Source organism: Pseudophryne corroboree, chromosome 11 (assembly GCF_028390025.1).
Source record: "Pseudophryne corroboree isolate aPseCor3 chromosome 11, aPseCor3.hap2, whole genome shotgun sequence".
Lineage (NCBI taxonomy): Eukaryota > Metazoa > Chordata > Amphibia > Anura > Myobatrachidae > Pseudophryne > Pseudophryne corroboree.
The window spans coordinates 44,181,929-44,208,046 of NC_086454.1; the positions used below are offsets into that span (position 1 = coordinate 44,181,929).

Genomic DNA, 26,118 nt, shown 5'->3' on the forward strand with positions numbered 1-26,118 from the left:
CCTGTCTGTTTATGTGGGCGACTGACGTGATGTTGTCCGACTGGATCAACACCGCCTGACCCTGAAGCAGAGGTTTTGCTTGAATTAAGGCATTGTAAATGGCCCTTAGTTCTAGAATGTTTATATGAAGAGATGTTTCCATGCTTGACCACAAGCCCTGGAAATTCCTTCCCTGTGTGACTGCTCCCCAGCCTCTCAGGCTGGCATCCGTGGTTACCAGGATCCAATCCTGAATGCCAAATCTGCGGCCCTCTAGTAGATGAGCCCTCTGAAGCCACCACAGGAGAGACACCCTTGTCCTTGGCGACAGGGTTATCCGTTGATGCATCTGAAGATGCGATCCGGACCATTTTCCCAGTAGATCCCACTGAAAAGTTCTTGCATGGAATCTTCCGAATGGAATCGCTTCGTAAGAAGCCACCATTTTTCCCAGGACCCTTGTGCACTGATGCACTGAGACCTGTCCTGGTTTTAGGAGGTTCCTGACTAGCTCGGATAACTCCCTGGCCTTCTCCTCCGGGAGAAACACCTTCTTCTGGACTGTGTCCAGAATCATTCCTAAGAACTGACAATGCTAAATTCCTTTGTCGTATAAACAACCCTTTATGAAGCTAAGAACACTGTACGCTGTTTACTTAAGAAGTACCGTAATGGTACGCTAGTTGCGTAACGATCGCTCAGCCGTAGGCGAGACGCTCAAGCGTCACGTTCGCTCACGGCCCAGTGATCACAGGACACGTTATTGGTTATGTCTAGGGTAATGATTCGCTATGGCGTAGCTTACGCTCGAGACCACGAGGAGGTCACCAGCGATGCAGATGCTCACAACACTATACCTTTATGATAAAACCTTATACCAATGAAATACACTGAATACCTTAATGTGAGTACAGGGTGTAAGTGCAACCTTGTGTAACCTGACTATCTACAAAGCTGCTTGAGCGTCACCGACGCTCAAGTGAACACTTATCACTATAGAAAATACACAGATGCTGGTTTAGGTTCCAAGGCCTATTAACTGTATTATATCTAATATACTTGTAAAAGGGGATAACAGTACAAATGATACACTACAATATAACAGACTACCTAACCAGATAACTACACAAGAAATACAATACAATTACTATTTATGGGAAAATGGAAGGGGAAGAGAAGAAGAGAGAGATAGAGAGAAATGGCTCATGATAACATTAAATAAGAGACAACATGGTTGCAGATAAAACTACACATGTGAGAGACAATCGCTGCGCAGTTAGTCAATGCTGAATACAGCATGGGATGGAAGCTAGACTCCATTTTGAGAAACCTCCACTTGATTCCAAAGACCACACCACATGGCTGAAAGGGGGAGGGGAAGACATCCAGCAGCAGCCATTTTAGATTTGCAGGTCCAAACACATGGCACTCTATACTAAACCACAATCACATAGCAGAAAACACAAGACTCCATTTTCTTCCAAAATGTCCAAGCCTCAAAACAATGCATATGTTCTGATTTTACAATTCCAAACCATCTAAAACACCTTTCACAATGTAATCCAACTTCCTAGAACCATCTCATAATTTCACATCCCAAACAACTTCAGTATCTCAATAACCAGAGCATATTCATCACAAGACCAGATCACAATGTAATTAACACAAACGTAACTGCATGGTGGTATTTATGATTAACAGGATATATATATTATAACTAACCAGCACAATCTATTTTAAATCTCCATTGGCAAACAAATACCACAAATATTATGCTACAGATTGTATACTGTTCCAATTTATCACAGACTTCACAGAGTATCCACAAACACCCAACAATCACACAACCAAGTTACAATATCCTATTTAAACCAGAAAGCAATCCGTCTGTTTCCTTATCTAGCCATGTGAAGTTCAATACTTAGCCTTTAGTTTGGAAGATGTCCTGGGGATTCAGCCGCCATGCTGCTTGGTGCCAGGTAGCTGTGTGTGTGTCTGTGAGTGTAGCTACATTACATCTGTTCTCTGAGGCCACACCTGACCACTACCTTCCTGTTTGACCAGTACCTGGGGGAGGGGTCTTTCTTTCTCCTTTGTATTGAGTCACCATTCTCTTTGTATATGCTAATCAGGTTCAGCCCTGAAAACTTAGTAAAAGGTTGTCTTGAGCATCATATTGTTCTAACAATATGATCTTAGCTTTTATACATATAATCATATCTATCCGCTGCAATGTCCCACAACAACACAACAGGCCTCAAACTAACCCACACCTGATTCTGCTTGCTTCAATACCAAACATGATGTGTTTATCTGGTTCGGTTCGAATGATACACATCCATGACATTAATTCATTAGCCAATTCTAAATCTCCATGATGTCTGGTGCTGTTCATTATTATAACCATGTACTGTATGAAACAAGTGCCGAATCCATCTCTGTGCCATGTCCGAGCAAATGCGTGTGTTTCCATATATTGCTGTGCTCGCTGCGCATATTTGCAAGTATAGCGACTTATATGTGTGCAGTTTATATGGTCTCTCTATGTAATATTTTTGACTTTGACAGTCCACCCTTTGGCAGTCACCAATAACTGCCACTTCCTAAAACATTTCAAAAAGAGAAAAATATATGTCAGGGGTTAATACATTTCAATGGTTGGGTAAGGGAGGAGAGAGGAGAAGGTGTGAAGAGGGTATGACCTAGTGAGATAGCAGAAGCATGTGTGTATGAGTCCATGTTTGGGGGGTCATGTATCATCGTGCCGTACGTGTTGTACATCAAGCTTCGAGGTATTGCGAAGTATACATTTGAATTCCTTCTTATCCCGTACTAAGGGTCTGTGGATGGGCTGTCAAACTTTACCGAGCTCATCTCGGCTGTGGTTGTAACAAAATGGGGGAGCACATTTTAGTTGATGATACATGAATGGGGGAGGTATGTGGTTGCTGATATCTGTGCCTGTATTCCCTATCGACTATGTGTGTCATTACCTGAGGGTTGTAGAGATGAAGATAAAGAACACTTATGGAAAATGCAATGATATTCTATGTCAGGGAAATGTACATCTGTCGTCGAAGTTGTTTTCGGTATCTGTTGAGAGTCGTCTTCTTTGCGCTGTATTGCTCCTTAGGCATGAGCAAATAGCTTTGTCAGTGCCATCAGATTTACAAAAATGTTGGGCTAGCGTGAGTTTAAAAATACTAGGGAAACTGGGGATCCATGGCAAAGTTCATCAAGTGTCCATATTTAAAGTTGTCAAATCTTCTTCTTTGGTGCTTGTCTGTTGTCTGTATACATCTCGTCTCGTCAGCTTCCTCGTCCAAGGGGGTCTTTGTATCTGGGAGAAAAGCAGAAAAACAGGTGAAAGAAACGGACCGTATAATCGTATTTTCATCACATTCTGGTTTCTATCATTGGGTCATAAATCAAATCCAGGTTAATTACAGTTTCCTCACTCCTCAAGCTCATCACTTTTGTACTTTGTTTGCACCTCATTAAAGCCTGCCCGCATCTAAATATCAATCCAATCGATATAACGACACCTAAGATACATAGTAGAAACTTTCCAACATCCATTATGACTCCTTGAGCCCACTCTCCTAAACCGGAGAACCAATTTCGCGGGTTCAACCATGACACCCAACCAGTCAGCTCATTACCTACAGCAGCGAGGGTGAGATTGTGTTTTCGACGAAATTCCCACTTCAATTGGAGAATATCGTCCATCTTTTGGTCTATGACCTCTACCGGATCCTCGGTGCTATTTGTGATATACGTGCAACACTTTATGCCGTACTGTGTTGCCAATGTAACACAATATCCGCCTGTTACTGCTGTAAGATAATTAAGAACCATCCTATGCTGAACTAGTTCTGTTTTATAAGCTTGAAGTTCTCTTCCAGTGTATCTAAACGTGTCATCATACATTTCAGTGATATTATCTAACAAATTGGCGAGTGCGGAAATGTATCTATAATTCATCACTCCCCGAGCGGTACGAGTGAAATCTAACGCTACCAGAACCTGAATCCCGGTGGATTCATGGATAAGATCAGAGGCCGGATGCTCTAACCTTTCTGACAGTTGTCTTTTAACTCGGTGCTCGTAATGAGTGTGAGTATAAGGAGCTTGGGCACCACGGTGTATGTCCTTCATTTTGTCATGTGTTACAGTCATCACTTCAGGCAATACTTTTCCAATATAACACAATCCTTCAGAGTTTGGGGCAAGCCACTTGTACGCCTTTCTCCCGCATATGAAATATGCATCATCGGGGAGAACATATGGGACGGAGAAGGACATGACCATGTTACAAACCTTCCAGGTGAAATCTCCTGACCCTAATTCTTCCAACTGCTTAATGCACGTATCGGTTTGTACGATATGTGCACAGTATCCTGGTGATACCTCTCCAACTCTAGTAATCCTATTTCCTAAGGTATATCGATACCGGAAAGATTTTCCTCTACTGGCTATGTGGCGTACGAGCTCTGTATCTGTAGGCATTCTATCTGCTCTGTGTGAAAAGGTCATGGTGTGGTTACTCCATGACACTTCCCAATTTCCCGGTTTTCTGGGATTGGAGATGTTAAAACATAAGAGGGACCTATCCACATGGTATTGGTGGAGCTTCAAACTAGGAGGGCTGGAGATGTTAAACCTCCGGTCCACCGGTCTCCCACCACTTAGCTCAAGTACCTCCCCTAACGTTAAAGGAAATGGTACTAGCCCTGATTTGCTGTGTCCCTGAGGTACTTGAGAGCATACCCAACAATCGGTCTTATTTAACACATTACCCACTAAGGAGTGATAGTCACTCAATGGATGCCGGTCCATATGGATATTAAAACTGGATTGGCATTACTTTGTTACAGAGCCTACAGATACAACTTTCTTTTTGAACTAACATTCCTTCACAGTTGTTTACAAATAACATGGTTGTTAGATCGTGCCCGGTACTCGCCTTTGCTTGGTGATTGGGTTGCTATTGGAAATTTACACCTCCGTCTCAGTCATCAGGACCTTTCTGGATCCTTTCTCGACCTCACTGGTACTCTCACCGAAACAGACTGCTCTGGTCAACATCATGGTTAACGGGAAAAATCCATATCACAGTCTCTTGGGGCAAGTCCATCTTACAGGAGGAGAAAAGAAGAAATTTGTAAATGGGGTATAAGAAAATCAGTTTGAGGGGGAGAGAACTCGTTACGATAATAAGTTCTCTCGTCTTGTTGTTCTTCTTGTTCTGCTGTCCTCTCAAAAGGTGCTGTCTCTTCAGTCTTCCGAATGAACCTTCTGGTGATGTAATCTTTCTTCCTAACTAGCGATCTTTCTGTGTGGAGCAAAATCTGGCATTACCATTGGTTAACACTTAGGGGTGACATACCATCTTTAAATCATGGAAACATGAGTGAGGAGAGAGAGAAAATAAAAAACAAAAGAGATAGAGAACAATTCATGTGCATATATACATTACATAACCCGACAATAACCACCAATAAGAGAAGAGAAACAAAGCATTTTTAAACGTTGTCAACATTAAGAAAACATTGTCAGACTATTAGGCTGTCGTATCTACGTGTCTAATGGTTTCCTTGAGCAGTCCCTCCCCACCAGCACTTGCATTATTCCACTGTCTGTATCTGGCCAGAATACATTGTGGTGGATAGGTCATGCTGGGGTTTGGTAGACTTCTGCAAGGACCAAGCGAATATGCAATGTTTGAATTCTTACCAATAATCGTCAGAGATGGGGATAGAGAGAGAAAGAAAAAACATTTTTCACAAATACATTTACAACGTTTAACCTGGTCATTCCTGTGTCTTCAGTGAATGACCTCCCAATTTATTAACCGTTACCTCAGGCTTGCCTCCATTCCTAATAATCACCTTTCCTGCCTATGTGATCCTTGATTATAATGGTGTGTCATAACTTTTGCTCATTTCTTGGTCTAGGGGGTCTAACTTTATGTGGGTTATTGCAGTTCTCTTTTGCACAGATCACAACTCCTTAAGTTCCTCCATGTGCCAATGGCCTGGGGTTTTGGTTGATTTGATGCCTCCTCAAACGTTTGGATGCTCATCACCATCAACCGCTTTCCCTGTACCTACCTGATTCCTTGGATACCATGATTATGTCGTTGTCTAGGGAGTTGATATGCCTTCTGTGAATCTTTGATCATACAGTTAGATCTTTCCTAGGATCTGGGTAATCAGACATGATTGATCTCAATTCTGTCCGGGACCAGGGATGGCGCATTGCACTGTCCTTGACGGGAATGGTTCCCTGATCATCAGTCTTCCCATTGGGGACTGTGATCACCCTGACAGGACTAAACTCAATCACATCACCTTGTTTTGGTCTTACAATATGGGGTACATTTGTTTGTGCGTGATATAAAACATTGTACGTACCTGTGGACACGACCTCACCTGACCCTCCGTTAGGGGGTTTGATTATTGCCTTTACCAATTTGGTCGCGTCCACCTGGATGTCTTGTAGGATGGCTTCTTTAAGAGGTGCCGACATCGTTCTGGGCTCACTTTCTTGTTTGTATTCCTGAGGGAGGTTTGACATGGGGTGCAGCTTGCACAGGTTAATAGTTGTACATTCAACAGTATTACAATAATCATGGTTACATTTATTACACTTATCCTTATAATCTATATTACAGTTGCTAAGAGCGTTTTTATTGTTCCACCTTTGTGCTTTTCTCTCCGCAATCAACTCCTCTCCTGCTGCCATATCTCTCCTCTCAAGATAAGAGTCAGAAAAGTCAATAGACTCTTTTTGTAATTCACTTTCCTGTTGCCATAACTGTAAATATTCATAATGTTTATTTTGTCTCTTCGTTGGTTCAACGAGACTTATCCTCCTCCTTAAATTTTTGTAACACTACTGGACTGAAGCTACCTATTCTTGGGAATTTGTCCCTGTCTTGTACAGTCATTCTCTCCCATTCATCACATAAAACTTCAGCGTGATTTCCATATTTCTTACACATCACATATCGTGCCGACCCGATGGATCGGTTCTCTGAATCAACCCGAACCGAGGTTGATCGCCCCCTACCTGAACAAATGGCCCCCATAATCTGCAGGCGTTGCCTATTCCTCCTTGAATATCAAGGCTTTCAGCGAACCCTTACAAACAAACCAAGATGTCCTTGGGCAGGCCGGCGGTGGTGGTTTATCAAGTACCCCACTTACTTCTCGCCCACGTTGGCCTGTGCTGCAATCACTGTAGCCAGAGCTGCTGGACCCAACCTAGGGCCCCTGTGAACCTTTAGTTTACTGGAACATATGAGGGTTACCCGCAGGACACTTACTCTTTCCAGTAAAGTTGGGGTTGTTAGATAGTTCCTGAGTGACCAGCGAACTTCCCTTCCAAAAATAAAAAATTACACAAATCACGTCAGAATGTACAGATAGCGTTTGTGACCACTTTACTCTAATGGTATTAGGTCAGATTACTAACTACTGCACACAATAACGTGCGGTCCAATCGTTCAGTATACGAGCACTACTTGTCATGTACTGAAAGATCAATGGAATCTATGTTTCCGGCTGCGATTCCTTCAGCCAGAGCTTGTATGGCCTATATGGGTTCTGCACCAACACCCCAGGCGTTGTGCCACTGGACTTTTATAGCGGACCTTTTACCTTACGACCTCCTGGTCTTGTTACCTTATGACCTCCTGGTCTTGTTACCTTATGGTCCGCTATACTCTAATGCTCAAATATTATTTAACCAGGGATGCCTCCCTGGCCACCGTATATGTCACTTACACGTATGTCCCTTGACGAGTACCCGGCTTTCCTTTTGGTTCCACCTTAAAGTTATATAAACTTTTGTATACAAAACACACTCACTCAACACATGTACACTTTTGTTTCTATATCTATTTCTGCGCAGAAATTTGTCTTTAGCCCAACAGTGTTACCAATTAGGAGCAGGATCTGTTAAACTAAATTTCAGATTTTCTAAAAATAGATTTGCGTTATTTACCGCTTCGCGTTATCTACCGCTGTGCGTTACTTGTCGCCTTTGCGTTACTTCACTTTATCACAACTTGAGCTACGTGGGCGTAACCGGACGCTACGTTGCGTAATGAACGCTGCGTGCGTCTGCCTTTTGGATTGCGTACGCTAGTCTTTGTTAGCGACACGTGTACGCAATGCAAAGGATCCACCGTAACACAATATATTTTTATCAATGTAAATGATCCCTGATCATCTACCGCAATCCACACTGACTGCCTTGTATCTCAGACAAACCGTGTGTTTGTTCTATACTTTAACTATCACCTCTACTATTAAATAACAGCAAATCTCTTTTTAGCACTTTCTATCAACTATAAAATTTGGCAAACAGGAATAGTGATATACGAAAAATGAAATACACAAGTGAAAAGAAATGCAGGTATGTATGCGTACGCAAGACAAAAGAAAAATAAACAGTTTTAAAAAGACACAAGCGTTTTGTTCTTACTTCCGGTTACCGGGTTCCTTCAGCACCCTTTATCTAAGCGAAGCAGACGCTTATCCCGCCAGCACTGTGAGACAACCTCCCACCCTTTGCTGGGGGATAATGTCTGCTGATCTACCTAGTGCAGATGTGAGAAGTATAGGACGAGCCCGCAATTGACAATGCTAAATTCCTTTGTCGTATAAACAACCCTTTATGAAGCTAAGAACACTGTACGCTGTTTACTTAAGAAGTACCGTAATGGTACGCTAGTTGCGTAACGATCGCTCAGCCGTAGGCGAGACGCTCAAGCGTCACGTTCGCTCACGGCCCAGTGATCACAGGACACGTTATTGGTTATGTCTAGGGTAATGATTCGCTATGGCGTAGCTTACGCTCGAGACCACGAGGAGGTCACCAGCGATGCAGATGCTCACAACACTATACCTTTATGATAAAACCTTATACCAATGAAATACACTGAATACCTTAATGTGAGTACAGGGTGTAAGTGCAACCTTGTGTAACCTGACTATCTACAAAGCTGCTTGAGCGTCACCGACGCTCAAGTGAACACTTATCACTATAGAAAATACACAGATGCTGGTTTAGGTTCCAAGGCCTATTAACTGTATTATATCTAATATACTTGTAAAAGGGGATAACAGTACAAATGATACACTACAATATAACAGACTACCTAACCAGATAACTACACAAGAAATACAATACAATTACTATTTATGGGAAAATGGAAGGGGAAGAGAAGAAGAGAGAGATAGAGAGAAATGGCTCATGATAACATTAAATAAGAGACAACATGGTTGCAGATAAAACTACACATGTGAGAGACAATCGCTGCGCAGTTAGTCAATGCTGAATACAGCATGGGATGGAAGCTAGACTCCATTTTGAGAAACCTCCACTTGATTCCAAAGACCACACCACATGGCTGAAAGGGGGAGGGGAAGACATCCAGCAGCAGCCATTTTAGATTTGCAGGTCCAAACACATGGCACTCTATACTAAACCACAATCACATAGCAGAAAACACAAGACTCCATTTTCTTCCAAAATGTCCAAGCCTCAAAACAATGCATATGTTCTGATTTTACAATTCCAAACCATCTAAAACACCTTTCACAATGTAATCCAACTTCCTAGAACCATCTCATAATTTCACATCCCAAACAACTTCAGTATCTCAATAACCAGAGCATATTCATCACAAGACCAGATCACAATGTAATTAACACAAACGTAACTGCATGGTGGTATTTATGATTAACAGGATATATATATTATAACTAACCAGCACAATCTATTTTAAATCTCCATTGGCAAACAAATACCACAAATATTATGCTACAGATTGTATACTGTTCCAATTTATCACAGACTTCACAGAGTATCCACAAACACCCAACAATCACACAACCAAGTTACAATATCCTATTTAAACCAGAAAGCAATCCGTCTGTTTCCTTATCTAGCCATGTGAAGTTCAATACTTAGCCTTTAGTTTGGAAGATGTCCTGGGGATTCAGCCGCCATGCTGCTTGGTGCCAGGTAGCTGTGTGTGTGTCTGTGAGTGTAGCTACATTACATCTGTTCTCTGAGGCCACACCTGACCACTACCTTCCTGTTTGACCAGTACCTGGGGGAGGGGTCTTTCTTTCTCCTTTGTATTGAGTCACCATTCTCTTTGTATATGCTAATCAGGTTCAGCCCTGAAAACTTAGTAAAAGGTTGTCTTGAGCATCATATTGTTCTAACAATATGATCTTAGCTTTTATACATATAATCATATCTATCCGCTGCAATGTCCCACAACAACACAACAGGCCTCAAACTAACCCACACCTGATTCTGCTTGCTTCAATACCAAACATGATGTGTTTATCTGGTTCGGTTCGAATGATACACATCCATGACATTAATTCATTAGCCAATTCTAAATCTCCATGATGTCTGGTGCTGTTCATTATTATAACCATGTACTGTATGAAACAAGTGCCGAATCCATCTCTGTGCCATGTCCGAGCAAATGCGTGTGTTTCCATATATTGCTGTGCTCGCTGCGCATATTTGCAAGTATAGCGACTTATATGTGTGCAGTTTATATGGTCTCTCTATGTAATATTTTTGACTTTGACAGAACAGTAGACGTGTCGTTGGAATCAGCTGCGATTTTGGAATATTTAGAATCCATCCGTGCTGACTTAGCACTACCTGAGATAGTGCCACTCCGACTTCTAACTGTTCCTTGGTTCTTGCCCTTATCAGGAGATCGTCCAAGTAAGGGATAATTAAGATGCCTTTTCTTCGTAGAAGAATCATCATTTCGGCCATTACCTTGGTAAAGACCCGAGGCGCCGTGGACAATCCAAACGGCAGCGTCTGAAACTGATAATGACAGTTTTGTACTACAAACCTGAGGTACCCTTGGTGAGAAGGATATATTGGGACGTGGAGATAAGCATCCTTGATGTCCAGCGACACCATATAGTCCCCCTCTTCCAGGTTCGCTATCACCGCTCTGAGTGACTCCATCTTGAATTTGAACCTTTTTATGTAAGTGTTCAAAGATTTTAGATTTAATATTGGTCTCACCGAGCCGTCCGGCTTCGGTACCACAAATAGTGTGGAATAATACCCCTTCCCCTGTTGTAAGAGGGGTACCTTGATTATCACCTGCTGGGAGTACAGCTTGTGAATGGCTTCCAGAACTGCCTCCCTGTCGGAGGGAGACTTTGGTAAAGCAGACTTCAGGAACCGATGAGGAGGAAACGCCTCGAATTCCAGTTTGTACCCCTGTGATACTACCTGTAGAATCCAGGGATCCACTTGCGAGTGAGCCCACTGCGCGTTGAAATACTTGAGACGGGCCCCCACCGTGTCTGAGTCTGCTTGTAAAGCCCCAGCGTCATGCTGAAGACTTGGCAGAAGCAGGGGAGGGCTTCTGCTCCTGGGAAGCGGCTGCATGGTGCTGCCTTTTTCCTCTTCCTCTGCCCTTGGGCAGAAAAGAGTGACCTTTTGCTCGCTTGTACTTATGGGAACGAAAGGACTGAGTTTGAAAAGACTGTCTTTTTCTGTTGATGTGAAGTAACCTGGGGTAAAAAGGTGGATTTTCCAGCCGTTGCCGTGGCCACCAGGTCTGTTAGACCAGCCCCAAATAACTCCTCCCCCTTATACGGCAATACTTCCATGTGCCGTTTGGAATCTGCGTCCCCTGACCACTGTCTGGTCCATAATGCTCTTCTGGCAGAGATGGACATTGCGCTTACTCTTGATGCCAGGGTACAAATATCCCTCTGCGCATCACGCATATATAGCAATGCATCCTTTAAATGTTCTATAGTTAACAGAATATTGTCCCTATCCAGGGTATCAATATTCTCAGTCAGGGAATCCGCCCATGCGACTCCAGCACTGCACATCCAGGCTGATGCGATTGCTGGTCGCAGTATAACACCAGTATGTGTGTATATACTTTTCAGGATATTTTCCAGCCTCCTATCAGCTGGTTCTTTGAGGGTGGCCGTATCAGGGGACGGTAACGCTACTTGTTTAGATAAACGTGTGAGCGCCTTATCTACCCTAGGGGGTGTTTCCCACCGTGCCCTAACCTCTGGCGGGAAAGGGTATAGTGCTAATAACTTATTAGAAATTAGCTGTTTTTTATCGGGGGAAACCCACGCTTTATCACACACCTCATTTATTTCCTCAGACTCAGGAAAAACTATTGGCAGTTTTTTCACACCCCACATAATACCCGCCTTTGAGGTATTTGTAGTGTCAGAAAGGTTCAATGCCTCTTTCATTGCCGTGATCATGTAACGTGTGGCCCTACTGGACATTACGTTTGTCTCGTCACCGTCGACACTAGATTCAGTATCTGTATCTGGATCCGTGTCGACCCACTGAGGTAGCGGCCGTTTTAGGGCCCCTGAGGGTGTCTGAGACGCCTGAACAGGCACTAATTGATTTGCCGGCTTTCTCATGTCGTCAACAGTTTTTTGTAAATTGCTGACATTATCACTTAATTGCTTAAACACAATCATCCAGTCAGGTGTCGACTCCCTAGGGGGTGACATCACTAACACAGGCAACTGCTCCGCCTCCACCTCATTTTCCTCCTCATACATGTCGACACACGCGTACCGACACACAGCACACACACCGGGAATGCTCTGATAGAGGACAGGACCCCACTTAGCCCTTTGGAGAGACAGAGGGAGAGTCTGCCAGCACACACCCAGCGCTATATATATACAGGGATAACCTTATATAAGTGTTAATCCCTTATAGCTGCTGTTAATCTAGTTATTTGCTGCCAAAATGCCCCCCCTTCTCTTTTTTACCCTGAATCAGATGCAGTACTGCAGGGGAGAATCAGGGAGCCGTCCTTCCAGCGGAGCTGTGAGGGAATAATGGCGCCAGTGTGCTGAGGAGATAGGCCCCGCCCCTTCACGACGTCCTTAACTCCCGCTTTTTTGTGTAAAATGGCAGGGGAAAAAATACATCCATATAGCCCTGGAGCTATATGTGATGTATTCCTTTTGCCAGCTAAGGTATATGTGTGTTATATTGCGTCTCAGGGCGCTCCCCCCCAGCGCCCTGCACCCTCAGTGACCGGAGTGTGAAGTGTGCTGAGAGCAATGGCGCACAGCTGCGGTGCTGTGCGCTACCTTAGTCTTGAAGACAGGATGTCTTCTGCCGCCGCTTTCACCGGACCTTCGTCTCTTCTGGCTCTGTAAGGGGGACGGCGGCGCGGCTCCGGTGACCCATCCAGGCTGAACCTGTGATCGTCCCTCTGGAGCTAACGTCCAGTAGCCTAAGAAGCCCAATCCACTCTGCACTCAGGTGAGTTCGCTTCTTCTCCCCTTAGTCCCACGATGCAGTGAGCCTGTTGCCAGCAGGACTCACTGAAAATAAAAAAAAAAACCTAACTAAACTTTTATTCTAAGCAGCTCTGGAGAGCTACCTAGTTTGCACCCTTCTCGGCCGGGCACAAAAATCTAACTGGCTTGGAGGAGGGTCATAGGGGGAGGAGCCAGTGCACACCACCCGATATCTCAAGCTTTTATTTTGTGCCCTGTCCCCTGCGGAGCCGCTATTCCCCATGGTCCTTACGGAGTCCCAGCATCCACTTAGGACGTTAGAGAAAGGTCAATACTACCAGGGTCGCAGCCAATGCAACAGTGATGTCCAGCTCCAAACCCCAGGTTACTTTAAAAAGAAAATCTGCATTCTGCATTAGGGGGGGGTTAAGTGCTACAGGTATGGGGCGGGGAAAACAATGTCACTGGGGGCTGATCTATTAACACTAGGGCATACATGCCTACCTTTCAAGTCTCTCCGGGAGAAGCCCAGAGAGGAGACGCAGCAGGCAACTTAGAGGGCGTGGCCAAACTGTGATATAATTAGGCCACACCCACAAGATGAGGAAAAGACAGCGATTCGCTGGCCTGCGGGTAGGGGGCAGGGCTAAATGCAGCGGTTAGCCTTGCCCCTTCTGACGGCTTTCTGAGAGTGTATTATTTTATCTTTATCCTGCCAGGCGCCAGCTTCACTAGGAAGCGGGCAGGATTGTGCGGGATGCGGGAGAATCACCTACCCTTCCGGGGCTGCGGGGGACTACCAGAAAAATCGGGAGCCTCCCGCAGCTTCCGGGAGGGTAGGCAAGTATGTACTAGGGCAGTGGGAAATGTCCAATTAATTTACTTCATTTGGAGGAGACCACAGACTCATTACAGATTCCCCCACTGCACAAAAGGGACGACAATTAAGTGTGGCCAATAAGAGTTTGTTTTGTTATTGCTAACCAGGATCAATAGACATAAAGATGAAGCAACCTGCGTCTCAGGGTGGGGGTCGCGAGGTACTGTATGGTATCAGAAGTGTTTCCACCAGAAGAGAGGTCAGAGGTCAGCAGCGTGATACACATTTATGTAACCCATAAACCTGAATGATGGTGAGACAGAGAAGCGATGACACAGGAGGAGATGGGCAGTTTATGCAAAGCAAAGGGCAGAGCCGTCATTTACACAAAGCAAGCGGAGACAGATGTTCTTCCAGCTAACACCCAAGTTATAGGACCATGAATGATGGGGAGGTCGTTATCAGAAGATAAATCGTGTTATACTCAATGTCAGGATTCGTATCTGACTGCTGGAAAATATTTACACCCTCGCCCCAACGTAGGAAAATGTCAGACATGTGACATGTATATTATATATCTGTGTATAATCAGTGTGACAAGCCTAAAAAGTGATCAGTGTTGAAAATTCAGAATATATATATATATTTACTTCCCCATGTGTCGTAGTTAATAATATAGCTCTCAGATCCTGTGTGTCACAGTAATTAGTGCCCCCTCAGCCACCCATGTGTTGCAGTCAAAACAGTGTCCCCTCAGTTGCCAGTGTTTCAGTCACTAGGCTCCACTCAGTTACCCGAGTGTCACAGGTATCATTGTCCCCTCCGTTACCTGTGTATCACAATCATTAGGATCCCCTCAGTTGTGTCGCAGGCATTAGTGTCCCCTTGGTTGCCAGTGTGTCAGTCATTAGGGTTCCCTCAGCCCATGCCACAAGTTAATCGTATGCCCGTGTGTGTGCTACTGTATGTGTAAAGACCTCATGGAGAATTACAGATGTTACCCTGGGAGGAGGCGCAGAAACTTCATGACAGAGGCATAAAATATGTCCCTGTGAGGGTGTCAGGTGTGATGCATGTCCCTGTGAGGGTGTCAGGTGTGATGCATGTCCCTGTGAGGGTGTCAGGTGTGATGCATGTCCCTGTGAGGGTGTCAGGTGTGATGCATGTCCCTGTGAGGGTGTCAGGTGTGATGCATGTCCCTGTGAGGGTGTCAGGTGTGATGCATGTCCCTGTGAGGGTGTCAGGTGTGATGCATGTCCCTGTGAGGGTGTCAGGTGTGATGCATGTCCCTGTGAGGGTGTCAGGTGTGATGCATGTCCCTGTGAGGGTGTCAGGTGTGATGCATGTCCCTGTGAGGGTGTCAGGTGTGATGCATGTCCCTGTGAGGGTGTCAGGTGTGATGTATGTCCCTGTGAGGGTGTCAGGTGTGATGCATGTCCCTGTGAGTGTGTCAGATGTGATGCATGCCCCTGTGAGTGTGTCAGGTGTGATGCATGTCCTGTGAGTGTGTCAGGTGTGATGCATGTCCCTGTGAGTGTCAGGTGTGATGCATGTCCTGTGAGTGTGTCAGGTGTGATACATGTCCCTGTGAGTGTGTCAGGTGTGATGCATGTCCCTGTGAGTGTCAGGTGTGATGCATGTCCCTGTGAGTGTCAGGTGTGATGCATGTCCTGTGAGTGTGTCAGGTGTGATACATGTCCTGTGAGTGTGTCAGGTGTGATGCATGTCCCTGTGAGTGTGTCAGGTGTGATGCATGTCCTGTGAGTGTGTCAGGTGTGATACATGTCCCTGTGAGTGTGTCAGGTCAGTGTCCCAACAGCGGCATCCCGGTAGCGAGCACAGAGAGTCCCCTCGCCACGCATTGGGTCCAGTGGCGAACTTTGCTCGCCACAGGTTATATTCGGGGCGGAGGTCTGGCATTTAGCCGCATGTCAGGATCCCAGCGTTCACTATCCCGACAGACGGTATTTTAACTGCATCTCTCAGGTGTGATGTATTACTCTGTGAGTGCGTCAGGTGTGATGCATGACTCTGTGAGTGCGCCAGGTGTGATGCATGACTGTGAGTGCGCCAGGTGTGATGCATGACTGTGAGTGCGCCAGGTGTGATGCATGACTGTGAGTGCGCCAGGTGTGATGCATGACTCTGTGAGTGCGTCAGGTGTGATGCATGACCCTGTGAGTGCGTCAGGTGTGATGCATGACTCTGTGAGTGCGCCAGGTGTGATGCATGACTCTGTGAGTGTGTCAGGTGTGATGAATGTCCCTGTGAGTGAGTCAGGTGTGATGCATGACCCTGTGAGTGCGTCAGGTGTGATGCATGTCCCTGTGAGTGTCAGGTGTGATATATGTCCCTGTGAGTGCCTCAAGTGTGATGCATGTCCCTGAGAGTGAGATGACTCTGTGAGTGTGTCAGGTGTGATATATGTATCTTTGAGTGTACTGGGTGTAATGAATGTCTGTGAGTGTCATATGTGATGATGCATGTGTCTGTGAGTGTCATATGTGATGATGCATGTGTCTGTGAGTGTCATGTGATGCATGTCCCTGTGTGAGTGTGTCAGGGGGGGGTGGCACAGTGGGGAAAGGTCTCACCTTGTGTCGGAACTCCCGGGCGATCTTCCTCTCCATGATGCTGCAGGTGACTCACACAGATGATCCCGGGATCCTCGTCCTGATCAGGTAACAGCTGTTACTCTAATGGAAGCAACTTTCTCATTGGTTAGAAGGGAAGAGCTCTCTGTTAGCTCTGCACTAATTGGCCAGAGCTGCCCCCTGCCCGGAGAGCAAAGGAGAGAACTCAGTAACCCCTTCCCTGCTGTATACACACATCATCCTCATACACTCAGTAACCCCTTCCCTGCTGTATACACAGATCATCCTCATACACTGAGTAACCCCTTCCCTGCTGTATACACACATCATCCTCATACACTCAGTAACCCCTTCCCTGCTGTATACACAGATCATCCTCATACACTCAGTAACCCCTTCCCTGCTGTATACACAGATCATCCTCATACACTCAGTAACCCCTTCCCTGCTGTATACACAGATCATCCTCATACACTGAGTAACCCCTTCCCTGCTGTATACACACATCATCCTCATACACTCAGTAACCCCTTCCCTGCTGTATACACAGATCATCCTCATACACTGAGTAACCCCTTCCCTGCTGTATACACACATCATCCTCATACACTCAGTAACCCCTTCCCTGCTGTATACACAGATCATCCTCATACATGTAACCCCTTCCCTGCTGTATACACAGATCATCCTCATACATGTAACCCATTCCCTGCTGTATACACACATCATCCTCATGCACTCAGTAACCCCTTCCCTGCTGTATACACAGATCATCCTCATACACTCAGTAACCCCTTCCCTGCTGTATACACAGATCATCCTCATACACTCAGTAACCCCTTCCCTGCTGTATACACAGATCATCCTCATACATGTAACCCCTTCCCTGCTGTATACACAGATCATCCTCATACATGTAACCCCTTCCCTGCTGTATACACAGTTCATCCTCATACATGTAACCCCTTCCCTGCTGTATACACAGTTCATCCTCATACATGTAACCCCTTCCCTGCTGTATACACAGATCATCCTCATACATGTAACCCCTTTCCTGCTGTATACACAGTTCATCCTCATACATGTAACCCCTTCCCTGCTGTATACACAGATCATCCTCATACACTCAGTAACCCCTTCCCTGCTGTATACACAGATCATCCTCATACACTCAGTAACCCCTTCCCTGCTGTATACACAGATCATCCTCATACACTCAGTAACCCCTTCCCTGCTGTATACACAGATCATCCTCGTACACTCAGTAACCCCTTCCCTGCTGTATACACAGATCATCCTCATACACTGAGTAACCCCTTCCCTGCTGTATACACAGATCATCCTCATACACTCAGTAACCCCTTCCCTGCTGTATACACACATCATCCTCATACACTCAGTAACCCCTTCCCTGCTGTATACACACATCATCCTCATACACTCAGTAACCCCTTCCCTGCTGTATACACAGATCATCCTCATACATGTAACCCCTTCCCTGCTGTATACACAGATCATCCTCATACATGTAACCCCTTCCCTGCTGTATACACAGTTCATCCTCATACATGTAACCCCTTCCCTGCTGTATACACAGTTCATCCTCATACATGTAACCCCTTCCCTGCTGTATACACAGATCATCCTCATACATGTAACCCCTTCCCTGCTGTATACACAGTTCATCCTCATACATGTAACCCCTTCCCTGCTGTATACACAGATCATCCTCATACACTCAGTAACCCCTTCCCTGCTGTATACACAGATCATCCTCATACACTCAGTAACCCCTTCCCTGCTGTATACACAGATCATCCTCATACACTGAGTAACCCCTTCCCTGCTGTATACACAGATCATCCTCATACACTCAGTAACCCCTTCCCTGCTGTATACACAGATCATCCTCATACACTGAGTAACCCCTTCCCTGCTGTATACACAGATCATCCTCATACACTCAGTAACCCCTTCCCTGCTGTATACACAGATCATCCTCATACACTCAGTAACCCCTTCCCTGCTGTATACACAGATCATCCTCATACACTCAGTAACCCCTTCCCTGCTGTATACACAGATCATCCTCATACACTCAGTAACCCCTTCCCTGCTGTATACACAGATCATCCTCATACACTGAGTAACCCCTTCCCTGCTGTATACACAGATCATCCTCATACACTCAGTAACCCCTTCCCTGCTGTATACACAGATCATCCTCATACACTCAGTAACCCCTTCCCTGCTGTATACACAGATCATCCTCATACACTGAGTAACCCCTTCCCTGCTGTATACACAGATCATCCTCATACACTCAGTAACCCCTTCCCTGCTGTATACACATATCATCCTCATACACTCAGTAACCCCTTCCCTGCTGTATACACAGATCATCCTCATACATGTAACCCCTTCCCTGCTGTATACACAGATCATCCTCATACACTGAGTAACCCCTTCCCTGCTGTATACACAGATCATCCTCATACACTCAGTAACCCCTTCCCTGCTGTATACACAGATCATCCTCATATACACTCAGTAACCCCTTCCCTGCTGTATACACAGATCATCCTCATACACTCAGTAACCCCTTCCCTGCTGTATACACAGATCATCCTCATACACTCAGTAACCCCTTCCCTGCTGTATACACAGATCATTCTCATACACTCAGTAACCCCTTCCCTGCTGTATACACACATCATCCTCATACACTCAGTAACCCCTTCCCTGCTGTATACACAGATCATCCTCATACATGTAACCCCTTCCCTGCTGTATACACAGATCATCCTCATACACTGAGTAACCCCTACCCTGCTGTATACACAGATCATCCTCATACACTCAGTAACCCCTTCCCTGCTGTATACACAGATCATCCTCATACACTGAGTAACCCCTTCCCTGCTGTATACACAGATCATCCTCATACACTCAGTAACCCCTTCCCTGCTGTATACACAGATCATCCTCATACACTGAGTAACCCCTTCCCTGCTGTATACACAGATCATCCTCATACACTCAGTAACCCCTTCCCTGCTGTATACACAGATCATCCTCATACACTGAGTAACCCCTTCCCTGCTGTATACACAGATCATCCTCATACACTCAGTAACCCCTTCCCTGCTGTATACACAGATCATCCTCATACATCTAACCCCTTTCCTGCTGTATACACAGATCATCCTCATACACTGAGTAACCCCTTCCCTGCTGTATACACAGATCATCCTCATACACTCAGTAACCCCTTCCCTGCTGTATACACAGATCATCCTCATACACTCAGTAACCCCTTCCCTGCTGTATACACAGATCATCCTCATACACTCAGTAACCCCTTCCCTGCTGTATACACAGATCATCCTCATACATGTAACCCCTTCCCTGCTGTATACACAGATCATCCTCATACACTCAGTAACCCCTTCCCTGCTGTATACACAGATCATCCTCATGCACTCAGTAACCTCTTCTCTGCTGTATACACAGATCATCCTCATACACTCAGTAACCCCTTCCCTGCTGTATACACACATCATCCTCATACACTCAGTAACCCCTTCCCTGCTGTATACACAGATCATCCTCATACATGTAACCCCTTCCCTGCTGTATACACAGATCATCCTCATACATGTAACCCCTTCCCTGCTGTATACACAGATCATCCTCATACACTCAGTAACCCCTTCCCTGCTGTATACACACATCATCCTCATACACTCAGTAACCCCTTCCCTGCTGTATACACAGATCATCCTCATACATGTAACCCCTTCCCTGCTGTATACACACATCATCCTCATGCACTCAGTAACCCCTTCCCTGCTGTATACACAGATCATCCTCATACATTCAGTAACCCCTTCCCTGCTGTATACACAGATCATCCTCATACACTCAGTAACCCCTTCCCTGCTGTATACACAGATCATCCTCATACATGTAACCCCTTCCCTGCTGTATACACAGATCATCCTCATACACTCAGTAACCCCTTCCATGCTGTATACACAGATCATCCTCATACATGTAACCCCTTCCCTGCTGTATACACAGATCATCCTCATACACTCAGTAACCCCTTCCCTGCTGTATACACCGATCATCCTCATATACACTCAGTAACCCCTTCCCTGCTGTATACACAGATCATTCTCATACACTCAGTAACCCCTTCCCTGCTGTATACACACATCATCCTCATACACTCAGTAACCCCTTCCCTGCTGTACACACAGATCATCCTCATACATGTAACCCCTTCCCTGCTGTATACACAGATCATCCTCATACACTGAGTAACCCCTTCCCTGCTGTATACACAGATCATCCTCATACACTGAGTAACCCCTTCCCTGCTGTATACACAGATCATCCTCATACACTCAGTAACCCCTACCCTGCTGTATACACAGATCATCCTCATACATGTAACCCCTTCCCTGCTGTATACACAGATCATCCTCATACACTGAGTAACCCCTTCCCTGCTGTATACACAGATCATCCTCATACACTCAGTAACCCCTTCCCTGCTGTATACACAGATCATCCTCATACACTCAGTAACCCCTTCCCTGCTGTATACACAGATCATCCTCATACACTGAGTAACCCCTTCCCTGCTGTATACACAGATCATCCTCATACACTCAGTAACCCCTACCCTGCTGTATACACAGATCATCCTCATACATGTAACCCCTTCCCTGCTGTATACAGAGATCATCCTCATAAATGTAACCCCTTCCCTGCTGTATACAGAGATCATCCTCATACACTCAGTAACCCCTTCCCTGCTGTATACACAGATCATCCTCATACACTCAGTAACCCCTTCCCTGCTGTATACACAGATCATCCTCATACATGTAACCCCTTCCCTGCTGTATACACAGATCATCCTCATACACTCAGTAACCCCTTCCCTGCTGTATACACAGATCATCCTCATACATGTAACCCCTTCCCTGCTGTATACAGAGATCATCCTCATACACTCAGTAACCCCTTCCCTGCTGTATACACAGATCATCCTCATACACTCAGTAACCCCTTCCCTGCTGTATACACAGATCATCCTCATACATGTAACCCCTTCCCTGCTGTATACACAGATCATCCTCATACACTCAGTAACCCCTTCCCTGCTGTATACACAGATCATCCTCATACATGTAACCCCTTCCCTGCTGTATACACAGATCATCCTCATACACTCAGTAACCCCTTCCCTGCTGTATACACAGATCATCCTCATACACTCAGTAACCCCTTCCCTGCTGTATACACAGATCATCCTCATACATGTAACCCCTACCCTGCTGTATACACAGATCATCCTCATACATGTAACCCCTTCCCTGCTGTATACACAGATCATCCTCATACATGTAACCCCTTCCCTGCTGTATACAGAGATCATCCTCATACACTCAGTAACCCCTTCCCTGCTGTATACACAGATCATCCTCATACACTCAGTAACCCCTTCCCTGCTGTATACACAGATCATCCTCATACATGTAACCCCTTCCCTGCTGTATACACAGATCATCCTCATACACTCAGTAACCCCTTCCCTGCTGTATACACAGATCATCCTCATACATGTAACCCCTTCCCTGCTGTATACAGAGATCATCCTCATACACTCAGTAACCCCTTCCCTGCTGTATACACAGATCATCCTCATACACTCAGTAACCCCTTCCCTGCTGTATACACAGATCATCCTCATACATGTAACCCCTTCCCTGCTGTATACACAGATCATCCTCATACACTCAGTAACCCCTTCCCTGCTGTATACACAGATCATCCTCATACATGTAACCCCTTCCCTGCTGTATACACAGATCATCCTCATACACTGAGTAACCCCTTCCCTGCTGTATACACAGATCATCCTCATACACTCAGTAACCCCTTCCCTGCTGTATACACAGATCATCCTCATACACTGAGTAACCCCTTCCCTGCTGTATACACAGATCATCCTCATACACTGAGTAACCCCTTCCCTGCTGTATACACAGATCATCCTCATACACTCAGTAACCCCTACCCTGCTGTATACACAGATCATCCTCATACATGTAACCCCTTCCCTGCTGTATACACAGATCATCCTCATACATGTAACCCCTTCCCTGCTGTATACAGAGATCATCCTCATACACTCAGTAACCCCTTCCCTGCTGTATACACAGATCATCCTCATACACTCAGTAACCCCTTCCCTGCTGTATACACAGATCATCCTCATACATGTAACCCCTTCCCTGCTGTATACACAGATCATCCTCATACACTGAGTAACCCCTTCCCTGCTGTATACACAGATCATCCTCATACACTGAGTAACCCCTTCCCTGCTGTATGCACAAATCATCCTCATACACTCAGTAACCCCTTCCCTGCTGTATACACAGATCATCCTCATACACTCAGTAACCCCTTCCCTGCTGTATACACAGATCATCCTCATACACTCAGTAACCCCTTCCCTGCTGTATACACAGATCATCCTCATACACTCAGTAACCCCTTCCCTGCTGTATACACAGATCATCCTCATACATGTAACCCCTTCCCTGCTGTATACACACATCATCCTCATACACTCAGTAACCCCTTCCCTGCTGTATACACACATCATCCTCATACACTCAGTAACCCCTTCCCTGCTGTATACACAGATCATTCTCATACACTCAGTAACCCCTTCCCTGCTGTATACACAGATCATCCTCATACACTGAGTAACCCCTTCCCTGCTGTATACACATATCATCCTCATACACTGAGTAACCCCTTCCCTGCTGTATACACAGATCATCCTCATACACTCAGTAACCCCTTCCCTGCTGTATACACAGATCATCCTCATACACTCAGTAACCCCTTCCCTGCTGTATACACAGATCATCCTCATATACACTCAGTAACCCCTTCCCTGCTGTATACACAGATCATCCTCATACACTCAGTAACCCCTTCCCTGCTGTATACACAGATCATTCTCATACACTCAGTAACCCCTTCCCTGCTGTATACACAGATCATCCTCATACACTGAGTAACCCCTTCCCTGCTGTATACACATATCATCCTCATACACTGAGTAACCCCTTCCCTGCTGTATACACAGATCATCCTCATACACTCAGTAACCCCTTCCCTGCTGTATACACAGATCATCCTCATACACTCAGTAACCCCTTCCCTGCTGTATACACAGATCATCCTCATATACACTCAGTAACCCCTTCCCTGCTGTATACACAGATCATCCTCATACACTCAGTAACCCCTTCCCTGCTGTATACACAGATCATCCTCATACACTCAGTAACTCCTTACCTGCTGTATACACAGATCATCCTCATACACTCAGTAACCCCTTCCCTGCTGTATACACACATCATCCTCATACACTCAGTAACCCCTTCCCTGCTGTATACACAGATCATCCTCATACACTCAGTAACTCCTTCCCTGCTGTATACACACATCATCCTCATACACTCAGTAACCCCTTCCCTGCTGTATACACAGATCATTCTCATAGATGTAACCCCTTCCCTGCTGTATACACACATCATCCTCATAAACTCAGTAACCCCTTCCCTGCTGTATACACACATCATCCTCATACATGTAACCCCTTCCCTGCTGTATACACACATCATCCTCATACACTCAGTAACCCCTTCCCTGCTGTATACACAGATCATCCTCATACACTGAGTAACCCCTTCCCTGCTGTATACACAGATCATCCTCATACATGTAACCCCTTCCCTGCTGTATACACAGATCATCCTCATACACTCAGTAACCCCTTCCCTGCTGTATACACAGATCATCCTCATACATGTAACCCCTTCCCTGCTGTATACACACATCATCCTCATACACTCAGTAACCCCTTCCCTGCTGTATACACAGATCATCCTCATACATGTAACCCCTTCCCTGCTGTATACACACATCATCCTCATACACTCAGTAACCCCTTCCCTGCTGTATACACAGATCATCCTCATACACTGAGTAACCCCTTCCCTGCTGTATACACAGATCATCCTCATACACTCAGTAACCCCTACCCTGCTGTATACACAGATCATCCTCATACACTCAGTAACCCCTTCCCTGCTGTATACACAGATCATCCTCATACACTCAGTAACCCCTTCCCTGCTGTATACACAGATCATCCTCATACACTCAGTAACCCCTTCCCTGCTGTATACACAGATCATCCTCATACACTCAGTAACCCCTTCCCTGCTGTATACACAGATCATCCTCATACACTCAGTAACCCCTTCCCTGCTGTATACACAGATCATCCTCATACACTCAGTAACCCCTTCCCTGCTGTATACACAGATCATCCTCATACATGTAACACCTTCCCTGCTGTATACAGAGATCATCCTCATACACTGAGTAACCCCTTCCCTGCTGTATACACAGATCATCCTCATACACTGAGTAACCCCTTCCCTGCTGTATACACAGATCATCCTCATGCACTCAGTAACCCCTTCCCTGCTGTATACACACATTATCCTCATACACTCAGTAACCCCTTCCCTGCTGTATACACACATCATCCTCATACACTCAGTAACCCCTTCCCTGCTGTATACACAGATCATCCTCATACACTCAGTAACCCCTTCCCTGCTGTATACACAGATCATCCTCATACACTGAGTAACCCCTTCCCTGCTGTATACACAGATCATCCTCATACACTGAGTAACCCCTTCCCTGCTGTATACACAGATCATGCTCATACACTGAGTAACCCCTTCCCTGCTGTATACACACATCATCCTCATACACTGAGTAACCCCTTCCCTGCTGTATACACAGATCATCCTCATACACTCAGTAACCCCTTCCCTGCTGTATACACAGATCATCCTCATACACTCAGTAACCCCTTCCCTGCTGTATACACACATCATCCTCATACACTCAGTAACCCCTTCCCTGCTGTATACACAGATCATCCTCATACATATAACACCTTCCCTGCTGTATACAGAGATCATCCTCATACACTGAGTAACCCCTTCCCTGCTGTATACACAGATCATCCTCATACACTGAGTAACCCCTTCCCTGCTGTATACACAGATCATCCTCATGCACTCAGTAACCCCTTCCCTGCTGTATACACACATCATCCTCATACTCAGTAACCCCTTCCCTGCTATATACACACATCATCCTCATACACTCAGTAACCCCTTCCCTGCTGTATACACAGATCATTCTCATACACTCAGTAACCCCTTCCCTGCTGTATACACACATCATCCTCATACACTGAGTAACCCCTTCCCTGCTGTATACACAGATC

At 45.5% G+C, this 26,118-nt stretch overlaps 1 protein-coding gene across 1 annotated transcript in view; it reads right to left on the reverse strand.

Annotated features, from left to right (window-relative positions):
• USH1C (USH1 protein network component harmonin) overlaps positions 1-16,815 on the reverse strand; it is a 193,797-nt gene extending 176,982 nt beyond the window's left edge. Inside the window, exon 1 of the mRNA XM_063944096.1 lies at positions 16,707-16,815. Within this exon, the coding sequence (XP_063800166.1) occupies positions 16,707-16,742 (36 nt within the window). The 5' untranslated portion in view covers positions 16,743-16,815. The remainder of the gene's footprint in view (positions 1-16,706) is intronic.
• Between the last annotated feature and the right edge of the window lie 9,303 nt (positions 16,816-26,118).